At 34.5% G+C, this 23597-nt stretch overlaps 1 protein-coding gene and 1 long non-coding RNA gene across 2 annotated transcripts; both read right to left on the bottom strand.

Annotated features, from left to right (window-relative positions):
* Positions 1 to 551: 551 nt before the first annotated feature.
* Positions 552 to 13692, bottom strand: LOC149575769 (uncharacterized). Its single transcript, XR_016360231.1, has 3 exons — positions 13563 to 13692; positions 783 to 846; positions 552 to 687 (listed from the first exon to the last, which is right to left on the bottom strand). It is a non-coding gene; the product is annotated as an uncharacterized LOC149575769 (long non-coding RNA).
* Positions 11627 to 13573, bottom strand: LOC149575770 (F-box protein At2g27310-like). The gene has a single exon (XM_089815555.1). It carries the CDS (start codon positions 12959 to 12961, stop codon positions 11870 to 11872), a length of 1092 nt encoding a protein of 363 aa, XP_089671681.1. The 5' UTR covers positions 12962 to 13573; the 3' UTR covers positions 11627 to 11869.
* Positions 13693 to 23597: the final 9905 nt, after the last annotated feature.

Below are 23597 nucleotides of genomic sequence, written 5' to 3'. Positions count from 1 at the left end.
AAAACCTTAGCTTTCTCCATCCAAATTTGAAAATTTTCAGGAGGGAGAAGCTTCTTCAGTGTTCTTGTAATCATATTGCCTATAACCCTATGGGCATAATCACAGCTAAAGAATGACGATGAGACGTAGTTATGCTTTTTAGTCCTTTTCCTGGAAAGGCATTTTGCTTACCCTAGACTTGGGCAGAATATTGATCACATACATCTGTATAGAATTTATACCCATTTAGTGTGCATTGGCTGTTCATTTATAAGAACAGGTATTTGGCATGGTATTTATCATCAAAGCTTCCGCATAACCTCTATGATATTCAATTGCATTCACAGTGAAGACAGTAACTTTGCATTACAGATACATACATATGTAGGCTTTACCATCGAAGCTTCGGCATAACCTCTATGATGTTCAATTGCATCCACAGTGATGAAAGTATCTTTGCATTACAGATACATGCATATGTAGCTGACGTCCCAACATGTTACTTTCCCAAGTACAGTGAAATTCTTCAAGACTCCTTCCGTTGGTCCACATCTTATAATCCAAATCCATTATGCCCATTGATGTATGCTTATGATGGTTTAATCACAGGATAAAAAGACAATTTCAATATAGCTTCAGGCCAACTCTTCCAAACTGAATGGTATGCTGAAATCCTGGTCGGTACTTAAGCACAGATGGTCCTGAGCCCTAACATGTAAAATCTTTAGAAATTATGAAAAAATGTTGTCAAGATTTCTCAAATAGAATTGGTGAAGGATAACACAGAATTTTGTGGGATAAACCTGGATTCTTGTAAAGATTAAACAGTTCCAGAGAGTCATCCACATTGTCGTATCCACCTTACATCTGTACAATCAAAGTATGCTGTTATCAGAGATTCATCATGGCATTCCACAATGCATTAGATTAATCCTTTTATAGCATTTACATTCTCAATATAAGAAACAAGTCTTTTTTCTTTTAAAAAAAAATAAAAGAGTTGAATCTATCTTATTGTATGGATTTAACCTATGGCACAATTGGCTACATCTTTTTTTCAGATATATCAACTCCCAATTTATTTCTGAATGAATATTTCTTTCTAAAAATAGTCATAACTCATGCTTATTCCACATGCTAGGCTTTTAAATTACCCTTCACAATGTAAGAAGTGGTATAAAGTAAGAGACTTCAAGATCTATTATTATAGAGCGACACGTGTAATAATATGAAGGAAAAAATGCTGTTACAGGATAAATTGGAATCTTAACCAGAATAGTATGAGCCAGTATTTTTAAGATTCCAGAGTTTCATGGGCTATGAGGAGTGGGACTAGAAATAACTGCCCCCAGCTTAGAGAAATGTCCCATGCAACTACTTAGATTATTTTTCAGTAGCCACTGCTCAAATTTTATAGGATCCTTTTGTGGACTTACTGGTTCCATGAAAATTCATTTTTAACAGTTGTTAAATGGATGGCAGATATGCATAATTATTTGTGCCAATGTAGAAAATCCGGGTGGTTAAATTTGGAGGGAGAAATAATCAAGGAAAGAAAATGTGTGCAGCCGTGTGGCATATTTTTCATTATGCAATAGCTGCATGATTTCAGCTTCCCTATTTTTTCACAACATTTTCAATCTCTAAATTGTGGCAGTTCCCCATTATAAAACAACATTTCAAATTATCATTTGTGCTTAATTCAAAATTTAATGACGGTAGACCACCTATGCAGCTAAATTTAAGAGTAAGCCAAGATAGCAGCTGTATGGGCCAAACCTACTATAAATTTTTCCATGTGGCATCATTTGAAAGAATCCACTTAATTATACGTAATGTTTGGAAGAAATGCTATCCTTCTTCATAATGATGATGTCAAGATGCGATACTACATGGTACATATCATGCACAAATCATAGAACTACTAACTTCCTACAATTTATAAGCTAATTTTTTTATAATAGTTACTAATATTAAATTCCGGGGATGCCCTGATTGTAAAAAGCTCCAAAGTTTTCTTGGCAATGCCTATTGAGAAATTTTAGGTAGATACCCTCCATTGGACCATGATCTTACCGGATATAGGCTTTCTAAGCTTCAATAACCAAACACTAGGTATAGGCTTCTTAGGCATCAGTACCAAAACTATATATCAGTGTTATTACGAGTAACGTGAATTGCCGCGATTCAGGCGATTTGGTGATCTAACTAAGGCCAGGGAATTTTTGGTGAGTCAGTGAATCGGCTCGCCGATTTTTGGGGCAAAAATCGCATGAATCGCGATTCATGTAGAAATCGCCATGAATTGGTGTGTGGAATCGGCCAAGACTAGCATGAATTTGCAACTTTAAAACATAAAAATTAAAACATTTTTTTAATGTTTTATTGTGTCTTTCCTTTTTCTTATAACCCTAAAGGGCTTTCTAATTGTTTAGTATGAGAAGAGAGGAAAAGTGAGGGAAGAAAAGAAAACAGAAACCATAGAGTTGCAAACAACAAGAAAGAAAAGCATCAAGGAGATCAAGAATTAGTTTGGGGAGGCCATAAGATTGCATTGGGAGCTTTAAGGAGCCAATAGCAACACTTCTCAACTCATTTGCAAGAGGTAAGTGTTGATTGTTTTTTGTATGTTAGTTTATTTTTCATTTTTTTGTCAATTTTTTTAAATTTTCATTTATAAATCTTGAATGTCTTTTAGTTTCTACATGGTTTTTTACTAAATTGCAAAGTGCAATCTTGCAAACCCTACAATTGGTTTTTATAACAAATTGCAACCATCTATTTGATTTTACATTGTACAATTTGCTCAAAAATAATGTAGGGTTTGCTATTTTTTTTTAGTTAAAGTTTGTAATGGATTTTTCTTATTGCAGCAGCCTTAGCTTTCATTTTCCATAATGCCTAAAAAGGATAAGGCTTGGATCCGTATTGAAGAATTTCCTGGAAGAACAAAATATCAAACAAAATGTTTCTTTTGTAAAGAAATAAACTCGGGTAGCATCTATAAATTCAAATATCATATTGCAGGCATACTTGAACATGATATACCCCGTGCACTAAACAAACCGCTGAGGCAAAAAGAAAATGTTATATGGCATTAGAGGCTTTGGAACAAGAGAAGTTAAATAAGAAAAGACAACTTGAACAGTTAAGTGCTATTGGCTCCCATGCAACCTCACCTGCATCTGCATCCGCATCTGTAGGTTGTGTTGGAGAGGGTTCTTCTAGGCCTCCCTTTTGTCCTAGTGCTACTGCTAGTCCTAGTGCTTGTCCTAGTGCTAGTCATTCTTATACTAGGCCTGGGCCTATTATATTTCAGCCTAGAGTGCGGAAATCCAGATTGGATAGTTACTTTGTGCCACTCACTACTCCTGGCTCACAGCCTTCGCTTGAGAGCATGGGTAGTTTGAACAAGGAGATTCATGATGCTGCCAGAAAACAAATTTGCAACTTTTGGTACTTTTGCAACATTCCATTTGTTGTAGCGAAGTAATTATTTCTTTTTTATTTTCTCTTTTTAAATTATTTAATATTTCTACTTGTGTAATCGTGGATTCACATTTGAATCTTTGATATTACATAATGATTTGTTATCTAAAGACTAAATTTCTAATCATAATCTATTTGTGACAGTACTCCTTATTGGAAAAGCATGATGCCGTAACTATTTGTAGTCTGGGCTTTAAAGCCCCTATTGAGGCTGAGTTGAGTGGCTACCTCTTAGATGAAATGGTAGACGACATGAAGTTTGAGATAGCCGACCATTGAAAGGAATGGACCATAAAGGGTTGCACCATCATGACTGATGGTTGGACAGATAGGAGGGGAAGAACACTCCTCAATTTTCTTGTTCCCTGTGGAGGTGATTGATCATTCTACTTTCCTACATGCTAATTTAAATTTTGATTTGTTGATTGCTGGTTTGTTGATTGTTAATTTGTTGATGGTCCATGAATCATAATCATGATAATATAATGTTTCGCTCTATTTCAATTTTGTAGGATCCACCATGTTCATCAAATCTATTGATGCTTCCTCTCAAGTCAAAAACGCCACATGCTTGTGTGAAGTTATTAAGGAAGTCATAGCAGAGGTGGATGAAGAACATGTGATGCAGGTGGTGATGGATAATGCAGCAAGTTATGTTGCTGCAGGTAAATTTTTAAGTTTTAACTTTTAAGTTTAACAATTTAAGTTTTGAACTTTTTAACTTATCAAATTTTGAACTTTTCTAATTAATTTTGAAATTGCTACAAATAAACTATTGATGGAGAGGCACTCCACTATATTTTGGACTCCTTGTGCTGCACATTGCCTTGACCTCATGTTGGAGGACATTGGTAAGATTGAGTGGGTAAAATCATGTGTCAAAAGGGCAAAAAGTATATGCAAGTTTATCTACAACCATGCATTTGTCCTTGCCACAATGGGGAAATACATGAAAGATAGGGAGCTAGCTCATCCGATCATCATGAGGTTTGACTTGAATTTCATCACACTAAAGTCCTTGATGACATCAAGGGAAGAGCTGAGGCGCATGATTGTTGAGGAGTTTGTTTCTTCTTCCTATGCTAAAACCACCACGGGTATAAATGTGGGGAATATCCTCATTGATGAGGATGGTTTTTGGGCACCTACTTAAGAAATAATCAAGGCAAATTTTTTACAATTTAACATTTAGTATTGTTATTTATTATTTCATAATTTTAATTATTTAATGATTTAGCTTTATAATATAGTTTTGAGTCTTGACTCAATTTATATTTTTACATTATATGCAAATTAGTGAGCCCCTTGTATCTCTCCTACGAACTGCTGATGGGGAGAAGCCATCTATAGGGTACATATACGAGGGCATGGATAGGGCCAAGGAGGCCATTAGAGCCCAATATGCAGGAGTGTCAGAGAAGTATGGCCCCATTTGGGACATTATTGATAGGAGATGGCAGAATCAGCTCCATAGGCCCATCCATGCAGCTGCCTACTACCTTAATCCAGCATATCGTTTTCTTCCTAACTTCAGGGCGGATGAGGAGGTTCTTACCAGCCTATACACAGTCATACAAAGATTGAGTCCTGATGGTAGTGTCGCAACTACAACCATTGAGCTAGACAAATTCAATAATAAGGAGGGGCTGCTTTTCTCTAGTACAATGGCCATAGAGGCTCACACATCATTACAGCTAGGTAAAAACAATATATTCTTAAAGTTAATTCATAATTGTTATGACATGCATTTTAGTTTTTGATTTTGCAATTCAAATTTTAGCCTTAAAGTTGTGATTGTAAATGAGACTAATTGTTTTTCTTTTCCCTCATTTCAAATAGATGGTGGCAAATGTTTGGGCAAACAACCCCAAATCTTCATAAGATTGCCATTCGTATTTTGAGTTAGCCTAGTAGCACTTCTAAATGTGAGCGCAGTGGGTCCATGTTCACGCATATCCACTCAAAGAGGCGAAACAGGTTGTCTGTGTAGAGGTTGAATGATCTTGTATTTGTTCATTAGAACCTCCGCCTTAAGACCGGACAAATTTTGGCCATTGACTCCTCTCTGATCATTCTAGAGGAGATTGATCCAGAGTCAGAGTGGCTCACTGAGGCCATAGATGCAGCAATCTTCACTGAGGAAGACCATGAGTGGGTTGACTAAGTAGATATAGAGGCAGAGGCTGTGGCCATGGTAGAGGAGGCTAGAGCACGTTCAGGCATTGGCAAACGCACACGTGCACGCACAGAGCACACCACAAATGTAGGCCCTAGTGATGTTTGTGCACCCATCGCACATGCGGGGGCTACGACTCAGCGGTCCTCTAGGACCTACCTTAGATGCCTTTGTAGAAGGCATTTAGAGGTTGAGTCTGACCCTGAGGTTGCAATTGATCTTGAGGATGATGATGAGCCTGAGGCTTGAGCTAGAGCCTTGTTTTTTCATTTTGTTTACACTTTGACTTTACAGATAGACATGTGTTTCATGATTATTCATCATAGATCTTCATCTTACATACATTATGATTTGATGTCATTTTGATTTGGTTTTATGATTGTCATTATGGATCTTCGTCTTACACACATTTATGATTTGACAACATTTATAATTCTATAATCTAGATTCTATATATCTATGTCATGACTCATTATGATCCTATGATTTTTATTTACTTAAGCTACAATTTACATTTTACATATGTGATGGATTTATCAATTAGGATTCTTGTTTATGTATGTTAACTTTTATTTAATGATGTTATAGTGTTTTAGTTATATTTAGTAAAGGGTGCATGAAACAAGTTTTAAATCGTTAAAATCTTTAAATTTCAAGGGTTTTTCACTTCGCCGATTCATAGGCGATTCATGATTCGATTAAGCCTTTCCAATTCCGATCTGATTCCGATTTTTGGTTCTTTGGTTATTACGTAGAGATAGATTTCCTAGGCATCGTAGCAATATGACAATGAATATAAGTTTCCTAGGCGTTGGTAATAGAAAAAGTATGGGGATTAAGTATATATTTCCTTAAGCATTAACGATCCACTATAAAATTGACATTACCAAGCAATCTGAATACAGAATATTCTTCTACTTATTATCATAGGGCACTTTTTTAAAAATCACTTTAATTTCAAATTCTCTTCTTAAGCCCTTCCTATTTGAGCACATAGATTGTTTGTGTCAGTGTGGATGTATGTTACCTAAGTAGTTCTATATTAGATCATATTCTCACATGCATACTTAAGCTGAATTAGGTCATTGAATTTTTGTATCTCATATCATAGGATTAGGTCACTTGTTCTGATCTTATTACAGCCTAGGTTTTCATCCTTGTCTTTATAACAAGAGTTTATTTATTGTATATTGTACCAAACTACCACTATCATTTTGCATCCAATCAAGTCTCTAGTTATATATGTGTGTGTGTGCATGTGTGTGTGTGTCTGTGGAAGGCTGTTTAGGTTGCAAGTGATCCTTGGGTTACTATGTGATTGGTCAACAACATTTACATGATATTTGAACTCCAAATCTGCATTTTTCTTTTCTTTCCTTTTTTGAGAGTTTTGGCCAAAAAGTTTTATACAATGCATCCTAGTGTGAAAAGGATCTCACAATTGAGCCCATTGAGGATCTACAAATCCATATAAAGCATCATAAGATGTACTAATGGAACAAAAATAGAATCTTTTTAGAGTTTGAAGAACTTCATAGCAAACTTCGTATGAATTCATACAATTATGCATTGCCATATTGTTATCGTATTCTTCTCTACCACTATTGCATAAATAGGAATCTCACAGGGATTATTCATGCCCTCCACTTGTGTCATGCCTACATCATATATTTGAAGATTTATGTTAAATAAACTGGTACAACAAAGTAGGGCAGGCATTAGCACATACACCAACCACTTGTACAAACACAAGTAGGTGGTTATGGGGATGCAGCCCATGGCCATACACAATCCCAAATGGGCTAAATCAATCAATCACCCTAGAATACACACATCCTCAAGATCTGAGTACCTAATAAAAAAGGTGACCAGCACCCAGTTTATTTTGCTTTTTCATGCCCTAAAAGGAACAATTTTACAAAAACGAACATAGCTTTGGCATATGGCATTATTTTTTTGCTAATAAGTAGACATCGGAAAGCTGGTTCCAAGAAGTACACGACAATCCAGTAGGCTTTGTGAAATTTTATCTAAGCACTTATTATACCAGTTTGAAGTTAAACTTCAAGTAATAATATCTCAATTTGCAGTAAGATTTTGTACTTTTATCTTTTAGATAAGTAGAATAAAGTGGACATTTTTCTTGGATGGAGAAGTTGGATACTAGTATAATAAGGGTAAATCGCTATTTCTTCTTTCCATTTTTTGTATTGTTGTGTAAACATCATGGATCAAACCCAAACTACTCTCAATCCATACCATTATTATGGGTAGAAAAAACAAATGGACATACAACAAAAAAGAATTGCAGATAATAAAAGGAAGTGGCAAAATAGGTGTTATGAAGCCTATGGAAGATTATGCATGTCTATTTCTCTTGATTTCCTTTCACACATAGATTCTAACACAACACCAAATCAGATTTGACTATATTATAGTGTATACTTGGGAAGCACGGTGCAAAATGAGGATTTCAATTGGAGAATTGGTTTGACCCCTATTGACTTTGATAGCATCCAAAATTATTTCACTAAGCTTAAATCTCTAGATTGTCATTGACATTGTGTGGTATTGAGGAATCTGACACCTACTATCCTCGCCAAACTTGCTCCTGATTATTCAATTTATGTTTCAGTATTTCATCCTACTGAGCATTCCATATACCTTTACTTGCACAGCAAGGAGCAAGAAAAACTAGTACATATGGGTATCCTAAAGGATACAAAACTACATGCTCTTATTGCTAATCATCGCATAAAAGACCAAAATAAAAAAGTTAAGAACAGAACATTAGGACTTGAAAAATAAAGAGCAAGCCAAGGGACCAGCATCCCAAGCTACCCTTGGGTCCTCTTCCTCTTCTACAAGGGAACAATCTCAGAAGGAGAAATAATGTGCATGTTACAAAACACTAAGACATAATAAGCATCAATGTTATGCAAAACTAAATTGATATCTGGTAGCATCTTCTTTAAAAGACTAATATTGAATTGACTTCAACAATGTCATCTAGTTCTTCTTCTTTGACAACATCATCATCTACACAATCAAGGAAAGCTAGAGTGGCTAATAGTATCGGAAAAGGCAAGACACTTTTTGCACCTAAAAAGTCTTAAGATGGCTTCTTGGTTCTAGAGCTTCACGTCATAAGAGTATGCTCTCTTTCTTTTGTCTCATACTTTACCACACATCCTACTAGGAGAGAACACATATATGAGCATTCATGGCTAAGGATCTATTGATATTGAAGAGGACATTTTCACTGACATAAATTGTGTTCTTTCCTAGTCAACCAATCTCCTTTGCATCTATAAAATTACACATAGCCAAGCAACAAAACCATTAAGTTCAAACTAGATTCAATAATTACTATAGAGTCGATGAGTAGTGAGATTTTTGTTGTTGGGATGGTTGATCAAGTTATCTCAATTGTACACCTTTTCACATTTTGTCCACAACGATCTCACAATTTGGTGCAGATCAAAGATTGACAATCCAAGAATAGATTGACAATTGTTGTAGAAGACTCGAGCACAAATTTTTTAACTATTAAAAAACATGATTTGCAGCAAAAAGCATGAAAAGGCAACACTCTTATTCATGTTTCTGAAAGTAGCACACTCTTGAAGATGTATATCAAGACTACCTGTAGGAATCATTCAATCAAGTTCCTATACAAGCTCTATCTCAGAACATTTTAAAATTAACATCATAAATCTCTATAAACATGAATAAAATACGTTAAATACCAGTTGCATGAATATTTCATCCCAAAATCACTATGTAAATTTCTCCACTTGCTCTCAAGCAAACCTATCTCCTTTCTTGCATCAATCTGCTCTCTGATCTTCTTCCCCAAGCCTGGACATGAAGATCTCTGCTCTACCAAGAATGCTTTTTCCATCAAAATTTCCCAAACTGGGCATAGGAATCTCCTCTGGCTAGATATTACTCTTCATTCATCATTTCTCTGGCACCATTATGTGATTTCCCCCATTTTCCAGATTCTCCACTCTCTTTTCTTGTGCCTGGGGGTGTCTGGTTCTAATTTTAGATAAAGAAATTCAAATTTTGAACTCCTACAATGTGTATTTAATGCCCATTGTTTCCTTTGAAAATATTAATACAATCGGAACATTAAAACTTCAAGCTATTCTCCAACTTTACAATACAGATTCCACATTTTTGAACACACTCATTGGGGTGGAGAAGAGCATTGGTTCAAAACAAAAAATTATCAATGGTGTTTTTGGATGTGCAGGCTTGCCCATGCTCTTGGATGCTCCTGCATCACAACTCCTTAGATTGATATTAACATACATGCATACACTGTGGATCACGTTCTTGAGGAGAAGTTTGGTCACTTGAATCTTTGTGTTCTTTCATCCCCTTGGGTTCTTGAGACTTGTGCTAAGTTTCCATCTCATCCACCTCTTTTTCAAAGTGCATTGTTTGCATAGCTTCCAATACTTGAGTTCAGCAGGTGTTTCTAGTTGCTAAGAATCAAAGTCGTGGGATGATTTTTTTACAAGTAATGCAAGATGCTTTTGTGAGTTTTATCTTGGAGGTTAGACAGACACTTGAGAATATCCATTTCCTTTCTGATGATAATTACAACAAATTTGTCATCACATTAGCCTTGTATTTGAAGATTGACCTTGAATCTTCATGAAGCTTGACAGTTTTTGGACTGCTTTCACCTCATTGTATTGTGACATCCTTCGCTTCTAACATGTGAACACGAGCAATTTTTTAAGGCACGCATCATGAGACTTTTTTCTCTCATTTCAATGTTCGTAGCGGGAGTTTTTACATGTACCATTGAATTTGTTTCTACCTGGAAGAAAAAATGTGTTTTATACCAAATTTAGACCATCTTCGAGCATTCACAATGGGCACTCAAGCTAATTCTTTGGGGGAAGGGAGGGGGTTATACATAGCCTCTCTTTTTCTCGCCCATTGGATGTATACCTATTCTACATTAGTGATGCAAGTAGTCTTTGGTGAGTCGTGTTGACTCGTGTTGAGTCCTCAAGTACCCTTCAAGTTCACTCTTTTACTTTCTTTGTGCAATTTTGTTTGTACATGGGTACTTAAGATGCCCTTGTAGTCGGCACTCTTTTTTGTATCTTCTCATTCTTTCAAATTCCATAAGTTGCACTTTAAAAAAAGGCATTGGTGTGAACATGATATATTACCCAATTTGTTTCATGCTAAATCCTATTCTCACCCACTTAAGTGGACACTGGTCATTTACTATTTGTGTCTCATATCATAGGATTAAAACACATGTCGTGATCTAAGTGTGCCCTAGGGTTTCATCCTTGTCTTTACAACAAGGGTTTCCTCATTGTATATAATACTAATTTCATGTTGCACCTAAGGAATAATGTGGCTTCATAGCATTGCTATTGCTTCTCTCCTGCGTGCAACGTGGTTCTGATAGTAGGTGATCTTGGGCTACTGTGGGGTTGATCAATATCTCTTGCGATTCATCCTATTAGCCAAGTATAGTTTTTTACAATGATTGACCAGATATAAAGTCCATGGTGGTAATGACAATAACAAAGTTCATAATCCATCTAACACATAATTCATTTGTCCTAAGCAAGGCGACGTGAACTATTTACGTCTACAACTAAATATTGCTAGATATCCACATTTCTCTTTGGCCAGCATATCTAAACTAGTTCAAGATCTTTCTCATGCTTAGTTACAAAACAAAATCAGGTATAATTGAGCCCTTTTGACTTGCATCCAGGAAAATTCATTTACATGTTTCAAGTGTTTCATAATATACACATTATGCTTGTTAATGAACATACAAAGAAACACTGAGCTTTGAAAAAATATTAAATTTCATGATTCTATGTTAGACTGACTAGTAAACAAAGTACATGTGCAAAGATACATCTGCCCAAGAATTTAGTCACGAGGGTAATTCCTTTATATTTAGGTTGACAAGAAATTAGAATTAAGCAATTTTGAATGTAAGCAGAGATTTACCTTTGACCATAAAGGAATGTCAATTCAAAAAACAGAGGAAGAATCCATGCTTGTTTAGCAACATCAGTTGATGAAGCTCAGGTAATACAAGATAGTAGTATAAACTGAAACATCCATGTGTGGAAATACATTGATGAGATGCAACTGGGCAAAGAATCCACTGATCCTATCCATGTCTATGATAGTCAAACAAAAATTTAGTGTTTAGAGATTTCCATCTTAGATGACAAGGAAACAGCATATGGCAAATGCAGAAATGCCACCTAGAGCACAAAGTGTATCAATCAAGCCTTCATTCCATGTCTTCTCATCTTGCAGTTCATTCCGCACCTTCAAATATCGATGATAAGATTCTGAGACATTAGTATAGTTCATAGTTCTGCAGCAGCTCATAGCTCTTTTAAGTATGAGCAGACTATTCCGACCATTCACATGGGCACCCTCTATGTCTTCCAACTGCATGCCAAGCTCAGTCAGCTTCATAATATAAGAGCCTCCTCCGATTCCATCAATTGAAATCCTAAACTTCATCACAAGGATACAATGGACAACCCTGAATGGCAAAATATTCTCAGCAGGAAGTATGGAACCAAACCTTATGAGGAAATCGTTATCAGTAGGCCAATGCTTTCGTCCTCCAAGAGGGCTCCAACTGGCAAGGTTGACAGCTTGCTTTTTCCTTTTGTTTACAAGAATCCAACTAAGCCTTATATTCTTAGACAACTCTCCCCAGATTTTCCCATCCCTCCTTTCACTCTCAATTGAGGAAATTGATGGCAGGCCATCTGCTGAAGAGATATTGACCAGGTCCCCATCATTCCCAGCTCTGTCAGAAACAACATTGATACTGAAAGGACAGCTAGAGAACCAGTCATGAAGGTTATCTGCACCTGGGATACCCCAGAGTATTTTGGAATAGATTGCTCTGTTTCTGTAATGTACATCTACAATTGAAACAAAGTCAGAAGCCAAAGCATCATTCAGATCTTCATCATCACTGTCGTAGCATTCCTGCCACCCCTCTTCCTCTTCAGGGAATACTGAACTCCATTCGGCAGCTGAAATCATCTCTTTGCTAAAAATCATAGGGTAGCAATCTGCATAAAACTTCCTGAACCCACCCAACGAAGAAATCAAACTTATCACTTCTTCATTTCTAGTAGAAGGCCACTGTGACCAGCACAGTTCCTCCCAAATGTGTTCTTCCATGGTCACAGACTTAAAAACAGAGGATGCACATCCTACATTCGCAAGTGTCATGCCATCCACTCGCTTCAAGATTTCATAAATGAGGTCAAAATTCAAAGACATGGTCTTCCTACAGAGGCCAACTCTAGGATTTGATTCAAGATAATCCCAACATAACAAATTGGTCAAGACTCAATATACCCAAAAATCACCAATTCTTTTATCCTTCTATCCATGTCTTCTACCTCCTTCAAATAAGAAATAACAGAACCAGGTTTATCATCCGGTCAAAACCAAGCACACTACCCACTGATCGGTTTCTTAAAAAGACAATGAATTTGATTTTGGTTGCAACCGCATACATATCCTAATGACTCAAACAGATGCCCAGAAACTGGTTCACAGTCTCGCAAAGATATGAGAAATTGTAAGTTACAACTACAATGAAACGCAAATAAAACCCTTGGTAGAATTTCAAAACCACAAATTCTACCAATCTTCAAACTGATCACTTTAGCCGTATATCACATGAATTACCCATAAATTACCCAACAAATTAAACTGATCACCATATTCCATTTATCTTCATATTAGGTGTTGACACAAACACGTTGCTCACTTCACTTTGTTAACAGGAAAAAAGTAATGTTTTTCATGTTCCGGGCACAGAAACAAGAAGTGAGATTGAAAGGGGAACCGAAATATGAAAAAGCACAATTCATACCTTACATTCCAAATACCCTAGAATATCTTCTGATCGAAGAGTTTTCCCATTGGGCTCTGCATTTTCAAATTGTATCATGCATAGCAATCCAGTTGGGGCTTTATATAGGGGGTGCTTTTTACGTTTCTGATTTTTCTACTTTTATTTTCACTCCAGTTTGGCGGTTCCTAGTATCTATCCTGGCCCCTCATATTTATGCACTGATATGTTGATCTGAAAAGTGAAACTTTGCAGCCGGGGATAAGGCTCACACTTTAGGCAATTCACTCTTTAATGCAACTCACAAGCCTAGAAAAAGAAGGCTCCAGAAACCCACGGTAGAATGCTTCCTGCTTAGAAATGTTGTATATCCCGTGCCCATCTTCTCAAGTTAAGAAGCCTTTTGTGAATGATAACCATAAGGACTTTCTCAATTTTCTAAAGTGAATTTTGGAGGACCAGAAAGCTTTGTGGATAGCATAATTTTCTTCGTGAACCTTCTTTTTAAAGGAAAATTGACTAAATAAGTGAACAAATTTTAGATAATTGTAAAATTTGGGTTTAAGTTTTTGTGTTCTCAAAAATTATGGAGTTCAATTTTAATTGTTAGAGTAAAAATAAATTCAATTAGTAGTATGTATGAATATTGTACAAACATGTTTAAAAGTATTTGGATGTTCTAAAATAGAAATTAAATATTAAAATAAATTATAAAAAGATATTGTATAGAAGAATGATCTATTGATCATTGTTAGTTCTTTTATAATGAATTTGAAACTAGCAAATAAGAAAAAGATATGCAATTAATTGCTTACACAATCAAAATAAGCAAAGTCTTAAAGAAAAATTCAACTATCTATAAAAATGAGAAGAGGAGAGGGGATGTTTAGAAAATTGATTGACATGAAAATATTATACTAGATGTGGACCATGTGATAGAAACTCCACAAGATGTGACAATGTGATAGTGCTTTGTGTTATGTGGGCATTGTGATACTACTCCACATAATATGCATGTGATGCGAAGATTAATCTCCATGTGATTTATATGTGATGTTGCAATGTGATAGACATATATCCAATGTGGTCATGTAATATGATCAATGTTCATATGGCATGGAAATGTGATAATTGATCTTCATGTTATATAAGCATGCGATCCAATCAATTTATGAATAGTGGAAAAATGTGATAGATTTATATGTGTTGCAATCATACTATGTGATCAAGATAGTTGTTATATAAAATGTTAATCACAATAATGTGAGTGATAGTATAATTCCCCTTCCAATTGATTGCATCTAAGAGATGTGTTATATTTGAGGAGATAATATTTGACAATAATAATAATAATAATAATAATAACACAATATTTAAGTAAAATGTAAGCATGTAACTAACTGTAACATGTAAAAATATGTATCATCATTTAATAACGTGAGACCATAAATTGGTTATAAGCATAAAAGCATGGAGTTGTGCCTAAGTACGCAAATAATAAGAACAAAGATGGTATTAAAGGATATATAAGGTTCATGCTAGCATATTTCAATTGTAATCTAAAGAAGAGATAATTGTGTAAGCTTGGATAAGTAGGACTATTCATAATATGGGCAAGATGATAAGATAAAGATGACCATAAAGGAAAATTAAAGATTATACATGAAAATCACTAAGATGTATAAGATAAGGTCATGTCAAGATTTTGAAATATGTAATCATAAGGTGAAACATAACAAGAGACCACGAGTCTAGTAGCAAATTAAAAAAATAGACACAACAAGATTATAATTGCATATAATAACAATTGTGGAATTGTAAGTAGGTAGATAAGATTAAAAAATAGATAATTGTAACAAAAATGAGCATATGGGTCATGACATTTTAAAAATATTACAAGTGTGGGGCATTGTTCATGAAAACATGTTCAAATGTGAAACACTTACAAGAACCCAATTTGGAAACATGGAACATAGGACAGATAGAAGTTAAACTAATTCATAGAGAATTGAACAATTATAAAAAACAAATAAATGGAAATTGAAGAAGCAAAAGTGTTAAACCTAGAAATAAGATAAAAAAGGCACACACACATGCACATGCGCGTGCACACACACACAAAGTGAAATAAGAATAGGTAATACATAATATAGTTGGTATAAATAGTGGGTAAAGTGTAAGGACATGTAGAAAAATGGATGAAGAAGCATAAGAAATCTCGACATACATAGAGTGTAAAAAAGTTCAAAGTGGAAATGATATAAAGAAAAAGGAAGGAGTGACATTAACAACATGAAACATATTCATTCGTATCAATGCACTACTAAAAATGTATGTGTGTCATGCACATGCTAACTAGGAACAAGGAACATAGACATAAAGCCAAGAAAGGAAAACAATAATACAAAATTGGGCGTGTTGTAAAAAAATACCTATGAAATGATTGCATTAGGGAAGTCAACGTAATCGAATGTGTGTCTCTAGTCAAAATATTTTATTATCAAAATCATGATTTTGATGAGGCTATCCATGTCATTATAAATAATACCTTCTTGAACATGAAGAGTGGGATGTAGGGATGTCGACTACTATGTTGGCTTTGCAAGAACTATCTTAGATGTTGTATTAGGTGGTTTATCTTCTCATGTATAACATTAAAACAAGGTGTATTATGAAGAAAAAAAATTAATGTCCTTATGTGTATATTGGTTGTTTTCATAGGATTAACTTGACCACATCAAGAATTTATGTGCTCATGAGAAATATTAATGTTTAGCTTCCCTTTGTATGTAGATTCTTGAACTTTATGCCTAAAAATAATACACACACCCACACACATAGACATGTGCATCTATGTAGGTTGGTACGTGATTGTGTGTGTTTAATATTCATTTGTGTGACAAGTACGAAAAAATTAGTCATAGGTGTTACAATCTTAAACTTATTCATTGATTTAACAATAATGGAAGAAATGGGATTACGTTTCAAAAGTTTTTATAATATAATATGTATAGGCTTATTCAATGTAGCGATTTCTCTAAAAACCTTTGATTTATTGTTTGACGATCATCATCCTTCAATACACCTTCATTGATGTTTAGTGATGATGCAATGCAAGGTAGGAGAATTCCCAAAGGAGATGTCCTAGCCCCTAGCAAATAACCACACAGCGGAAACACAATAAAAATGTAAGATCTGATACCAAATGTAGCTCTTTATTCATAAAATAACTATTTACATGTAATGTGTTGGGTTGTAAGGCCTTCCTAGTTACGACAAAATACAATAGCAATTACAACAACAATTTTGCAAGCTCCCTCAAGATCCAACCCAAACACTAGCTAGTCCAGATCCACATTCTGGTAGAAACCTCCAAGATCTCAACTTGTGCTCACAAGCCACCAAGCAACCTCTTTGTTTTTAAACCGCAGACACTAGCTCTTCTCCAACTTTATCCAAGATCCAAGTGTAAATTGCCTCACATTCAACGCTCTATCCACACACTCACAACTCCACCACAATCCTGCTGTAAACTACCTCACATTCAGTGCTTTGTCCACAGACTCAGAATAACTCACCCTTTAGCTTCATCTTTCTCTCCAAGCTTCTACTAAGAAGAGATCACACCTTGAAGCTTGATTATAAATGCTCATATGCCTTGCTTAAATAAGCAATTACCACCCAAGATGTTACAAACACAACCAATGTGGGATAAAAGGTAAATGCTACTACCTTACAACAAAGATTTAATTCCCACCTAAATACAACTAAGCATCACCATATGGCCCAACAAATATTAAATGCATGATTTAAGGAAATGTCCACAAACTTCTAGAATTCCACCTACACACCTCGATAAATGGAATGACAACTATTTTAATTTATTTTTCTATTTATGCCACTTATGCACGTCAAAAATAGAAATTGCTTTTTTTTCCCCTCTTTTTTCCCTTTTAAAAAAAAAATATTTTTCCTCTAATTTTCATCACTTTCTCTCTCCTCCATTAAATTTTTTTTCCCATGAAAGATGCTCCTGCATCAAGTGAAGAGAACAATAAAACACTAAGAGGGGGGTGAATCAATATAATAACAACTTTGTCAATTTAAAACTTTAATCACCAAAATAACTTCAAATGCATAAATAAACATTTTTGCACATGATTACAATGACACAATAATTTACGTGGAAACCGAATGTGGAAGAAAACCACGCAAACTAATGCTTTTATAAACTTTTTCTTGTATAGTGTTTTGTAGGCTCTAACCTACTAGAGGCTCCAGCCCCTATGTTTATGAGCATTTACTAATTGGAAGCTCCAACTCCCACACTTCATTGACTTCAACCTATCAAAATGACCAACTCCCATTGCTTGTCTTCATGAACACCAACTCACTGCACACAAATTTCTTTTTCACCTTGCCAACATTGCTTACCCAACTAATAATAGATGCACTATATCCCAGTTTGAAGCCAACCAAAATCTATTACAAAATAATATGAATATATGTATTTTATCTCCCTTTCATCTTTTCCATTTCTCTCTAATATATAAAATAGATTAAAAATCTAATTACATACTTTACAATTCCACTTCTTTTGCTCTTACTATATATATATATATATATATATATATATATTTTTTCATTATTTTCCACTTCTCTTTATTTACTCCACCATTGACTTTTGCTTCTCTTTTTTCATATATTCATTTCATTCTACATAGATCTTCTTTTAATCACACGTCTTTTTTTTTTTTACCACTGAATTTGATGTCTTGTATATTTTTGTATCTAGAAACACCTCTATTAGTCACACCTTTTCAGAACAATTGTGATTCTATACAATCATACCTTTTTAATTATAATCATGACTCTTTTAAATCTTTCTCTTTGATTAATTACACACAAACTCCATTATTTAATTGCCACTTATGTGGATTCCATTTTTTAATGATACCATCGATTTGATGAATGCTTGAAAATATACTACATTCTTTGTCTCTACAATCAAGTTGATTGTTCCTTCCATGCAAAAACATTTTCTTTATTTTATCTATGTTTGTGTGGTTCCTGTTGGGCGTTCATTTTGCACGAGGTCAACGATAGGAATCCATAGTGTAATTCCTCTCTTGAAAAGCAAATATTTTTAAGGATCCGCTCCAAGGTTCAGTGTTTGTCTTGTGACGTACCAAAATCCGCTCAGTAGAAGATAAATGTGAGTGTTCACGAGGAGGCCTTTGCTGGTTCTAAAACCCTTTTATCTTGGAATTGAAGTAAAATCTATTTGCTGTCTCAAAATATCACACCAAAAGAACAATATTTTTGTATTTTTGTATTTTTCAATGTATGTAACTCTAACAATGCAGCTAGTATGAGGTCCTATTCTAATAGGGGGTTAGCAAAGAAAATAACAGAATTGAAAGCAAATAACATGAAATCAAATAACTTGAAATTGAAATTCCTAAATGGACATTAGCTACAGAACACAACACGCTGTGAGTTAAACCTTCGAAGAAATCAGTAGGAAACCAATGAAAACAGGAGCAGCGCTTCCTAGAATCCACTGATGCAATCATCAGTGAGAATCTTTAATAAATCGAATGATGTTTCACTCTTCATCAAATCGCAAGGCCACAAAAAGTGCGCTCATGCAAGACAAAAAGCTATGCAGACACAATCGGGTGATCTCTTCTCAAGCTCGTTACGTCAAAGGAATTCATATATCTATAGCAAACACCAGAACTAAAAGATCACACAACCAGAAACAATGCAATAAACCTTTGGCTCAATCACAATCTCATGAATAAAATCCACAAAATAATGACACATTTAGGCAAGAATAACTACACTCTGAATGCTAGCACCAAAAGCATAATTTTATTGCATAATAACATCGGCCTTTGTTACATTTTACAATGGGGTATTTATAAGAAATCGTCTCCTCAATTTGCGTTGAGAGTGAGAGATATCTTGATGCAATAAAATGCTTTAAAACATTAAAACAAACTAAATATATACAAACCAACAATCTAACTAGTGCTCAGAGGGACTCCATCCATATTTTATTCATTAATTGGATGCATGAGCCCTTTACATGTCAAAAACAATGAAAGCATGAGAGAGAAAGTAGGAGGAAGCCATCAGTCGAAGTAGAAGTGCATTGAGACACCAAAAATAGAAGCTGGCCCTTCACTTGATGTGTGTAAGAGTTAACTTGCCATTAGAATGAGCTCTCGATGCACGAAAAGTGTTATTTTTGAAACTGGCAGTCAATTGTCGGCACACCTCTGAATTGCGGAGCTACGGAGTTCAAAAAATGCAGAGTTGTGAACCTACATGAAAATGTGGAGCTGTGGACCTCGGAAGCTCAATTTGCCAAAAAATCAAAGTTCTCAATTTTGAAAACAGTTTCTGGGTTTTGCTCAAATGGGGTTTTAGATCATTTTTTGTATACATTCTTTGCCATTTTTTTGATGATTTACACCCTCTTTATAGCCAATTACTTTGATAAACTTGCACTCCCTTCGCTTTTTCAATAGAAAATCTCAAGGCACCTGCATTGAATCTTGTCCCCAATAATTGCATAAGATGAGGAACCTGATTTGCTTTATGTGTCCAACCTCTGTATCTTTGACCTTTGTCTTCTCTCCACCTGTACAATCCTTCTCGGGGAGAAACCAAGCAATCTAGATTATCCAAGATGATCAAATGTTTGCAACTTTTTCATATTTTTTCACAAATTTTCTAGGCATTTTTAAATGACCTTTTTGGAGGTCTTTTGGTCAAAATTTCAAGTCAAAACCTTCGTCAATCCCTAAAATTGGGCAGCCAAAGGCTCACTGTTTTAGGGACTGAAATTAGATCTTTAGTTGTTCTTTCCAATGGTGTAAGCGGTTCTAAATTTCGAGGCCCGAGTCAAAAGTTATGATCTCGACAAGTTGAGGATGCCATTTTTACTTACAAAAGAAGAAAACGTTAGTCTGTAGAGTTAGCAATGCATAGTAAAGACACACTAGCTACTCAAACAAAACTGAAGGTGAATCCTGAAATCTAGCTAAGTCTGAAATCCTGAAGCCTTGAAATTTGGCTAAGTCTAGATTTCTGAAGCTCTGAAATTTCTTAGAATCTTTACCTTATCTCGGGGAGGTCTGAAACCTATCTCAAAAGATTCGTCGCATATATTAAAATATATCTTAAGTACAACTTATACTTAAACGATATATTTTAAACCCCTTTTATGGCTACTCAGACAAAACTGGAGGTGAAAGGGCAGCTTGGCAAGCACACACAGCCTTTGGTGGCACACGCGCACTTTGGGCGAGTGGCCCTTTGTGGCGTGCGCACTTCCCTTGACAACGCGCGCACGCGACCTTTGGGGGCATGCGGCCCTTGGTGGTGTGCGTGCTACCCTCAGCGGTGCATTTGATTTGATTTGATTTGATTTTTTTTTTAATCAAATTTTCAAATTTTTTTTGTGTTTTTCAATTTTTTGATTTTTTTTTTGTGATTTTTGGACTCAACTTTTAAACAAAAATTCTTCTCCCGACTCTCGAATTGTGAGTCCGGGAGTTGAAAAAAGTAGGGGGTCCCCATTCCTAGTAAGGAATGGGGCGTGTGTTGTGAACACCACAACAAATAGCCCCAAAAAAAAGGAAGAAATGACCAAGGCATTTCTTCATCGACAAACATTCCTCCAATGTGTATCAAACCCCAACCAAGCTTCGAACATCCCAATCATCTTTTGGATGACTTCTCAGTCAAAATCCCAAAACTCTAAACCTTCCATCTCAATGTGTGCATTGTGTATTCATTCTTTTTGATGTGTCAGGGTGCAGTCAATTAGAGTTTTCTGACAACTCCAAACAATCTTCCACTCCTCCCAGCTTATTCATTCGGAATATCCACAAAGGCTCTTTATCAATCAATTGCTTGACCAGATGAGAGAATTAGTTCGAGGGCTCTCGACGGGATGTCACCTTTTTTTAATTTTTGGCCTTTTGCATAATTGCTCCATGTCATTCAACACGTTACTTTTGATGAAACAATACTTTTGAAAATAAGACACTTTGTTTTGCAACGTATCTTTAGCCATTTCAGATCTTTAGAATCCTTCAGACTTAACACTATCTTTTCTTTCTTGTTGAGAGCTTGTTGGTCTAGACAATAAATGATTACCACAAATATAAAACATAAAATTATAAATTTGTAGTACAAATATAAATTTATCCCCATATTAAAATTTTTATATTTAATATATTTACTAATTACATATAAATTATAATTAATATATATAATTATATATTTTACAATCTATAATTACTTCTTGTCATTATAAATATATTTATTATTAATATTAATATATAAATTATATTTATATATTTTATATATTTGACCCCATATTAAAAATTTTCAAAGTGTTGAGAGCTTGTTGGTCTAGGCTTCTGATTTCAAGTTTTTTTTAGTTCATTAATATTCATTTCATTATGTAAAATATTTCATTATTTTACATAATGAAATATTTGTTATAATATAATAAGTAAAAGGATTATATTAATATAAAATAATTAAGATTGTAGTTATGTATATGGAAATTACATAAAGAGCACTTCATTGTAATGGTGCAAATACATTACATATTCTTTAGTAATTAAAATGGTATTATGAACTTTATTATGTAAGTTATTTTAATTTAATATACTAAATTATTATTTTGATCTAAGGAAATTCTTTTTTAATATTTTTTAAAGAATATCTTATTATAAATTTAATATAATGTAGTTGTTCAAATAATGTATTATACTAATTTTCTAAATCTCTCACTATGTAATATCTCTTAAAAAAATTAATGTCGAATGGAAAATAACAACTAATGTGAAAAAACAAATACCTATGTTAAAAAAGAATATCTGATTATGTAATTTTATTTACTATTAAGTCCTATTTCAAAGTTGCTACATCACACAAGTGTAGGCTTGTACTTTAAACAAAAATAGAGAAACCACCAAGATGTTTCTTTAAATTTAAACAATAAAATAATATATTAAATTTTTATTAATAATATATCACACTATTATGATCAAACTTATTTTTAAAAACCTTTTTGGGAGCATGGTGAAATGTAGAATCAACAATTGGGAAGATGGTGAAGGAAAAAGATATATTATTTGTTTATAAGATGGTGAAGTTGTTCAAATAATATATTATTTGAAGAGTAACAATATTAAAAATGAATTTAAGTAATTTTTTATTTAGGGGTAAACTTAAATATTAAGTTTGAGTCTAATAAAAATTTTCAAAGTGTTGAGAGCTTGTTGGTCTAGGCTTCTGATTTCCAGATTGAAAGTCCCCTAGTTCCACAAGGAATGTATGTTGCTTGCTTGGTATAAAACACACAATCGTCCAAATGTTTTGACAAAGAAATACCTCCTCCTGAAATCGGGACCAAAGAGTGGTTAGTAAAATCTTGAGAAAAATCCCAAGTACACCTTACCCCCTAGGACTGACATAACTTTAAAAAAATGAACACACGACTGAAAGCAAACATGCAACACCTAACTAGAAAGACTAAGAAAAACAAAAACAAAAACTTATTTACAAAAAAACTTGAATAATAAGAATGTGGAGTAGTTATTAGTTGATTTCTCATTATGTGCAATAGTAATGAACCACCCCATATAGTTCTCAAAAATGCTGACTTGTCTTTGTACTCAGAAAAATAAAGTTTGGACAATCTTGGTTCAAACTCAAGGCACAAATCACACAAAATTAGAAGTTGATGTAACTCTTTATGGCTGTGATTAATCCACAAACAAGTTCTCTTACCTTTAGCATCATATTCAAATTAAAAATCATCAAACTGAGAGGGATAATGGAAAGATATCACCTGATCTAGCAAGTCCCCCACCATAGGGGTACACTCACACATTGTAATTTCTCCTTCTGGTGGTCTCATCTCTTGGTACACCACTTCACGTGCACATGGAAACACTTTAGGTTCCACTCTAGGCTCCCTTGGACTAGAAAAATCCATCACCAGCCTTCCTTTCAAATTATAGG

Source organism: Cupressus sempervirens, chromosome 2 (genome assembly GCF_028749045.1).
Source record: "Cupressus sempervirens isolate cs-2001-9-10 chromosome 2, ASM2874904v1, whole genome shotgun sequence".
Classification (NCBI taxonomy): Eukaryota; Viridiplantae; Streptophyta; class Pinopsida; order Cupressales; family Cupressaceae; genus Cupressus; species Cupressus sempervirens.
This window is presented reverse-complemented; position numbering and strand designations above follow the sequence as displayed.

Bases quoted from the DNA above. Each gene is read 5' to 3' on its own strand.
- LOC149575770 (XM_089815555.1), bottom strand. From the start codon at position 12,961: ATGTCTTTGAATTTTGACCTCATTTATGAAATCTTGAAGCGAGTGGAT.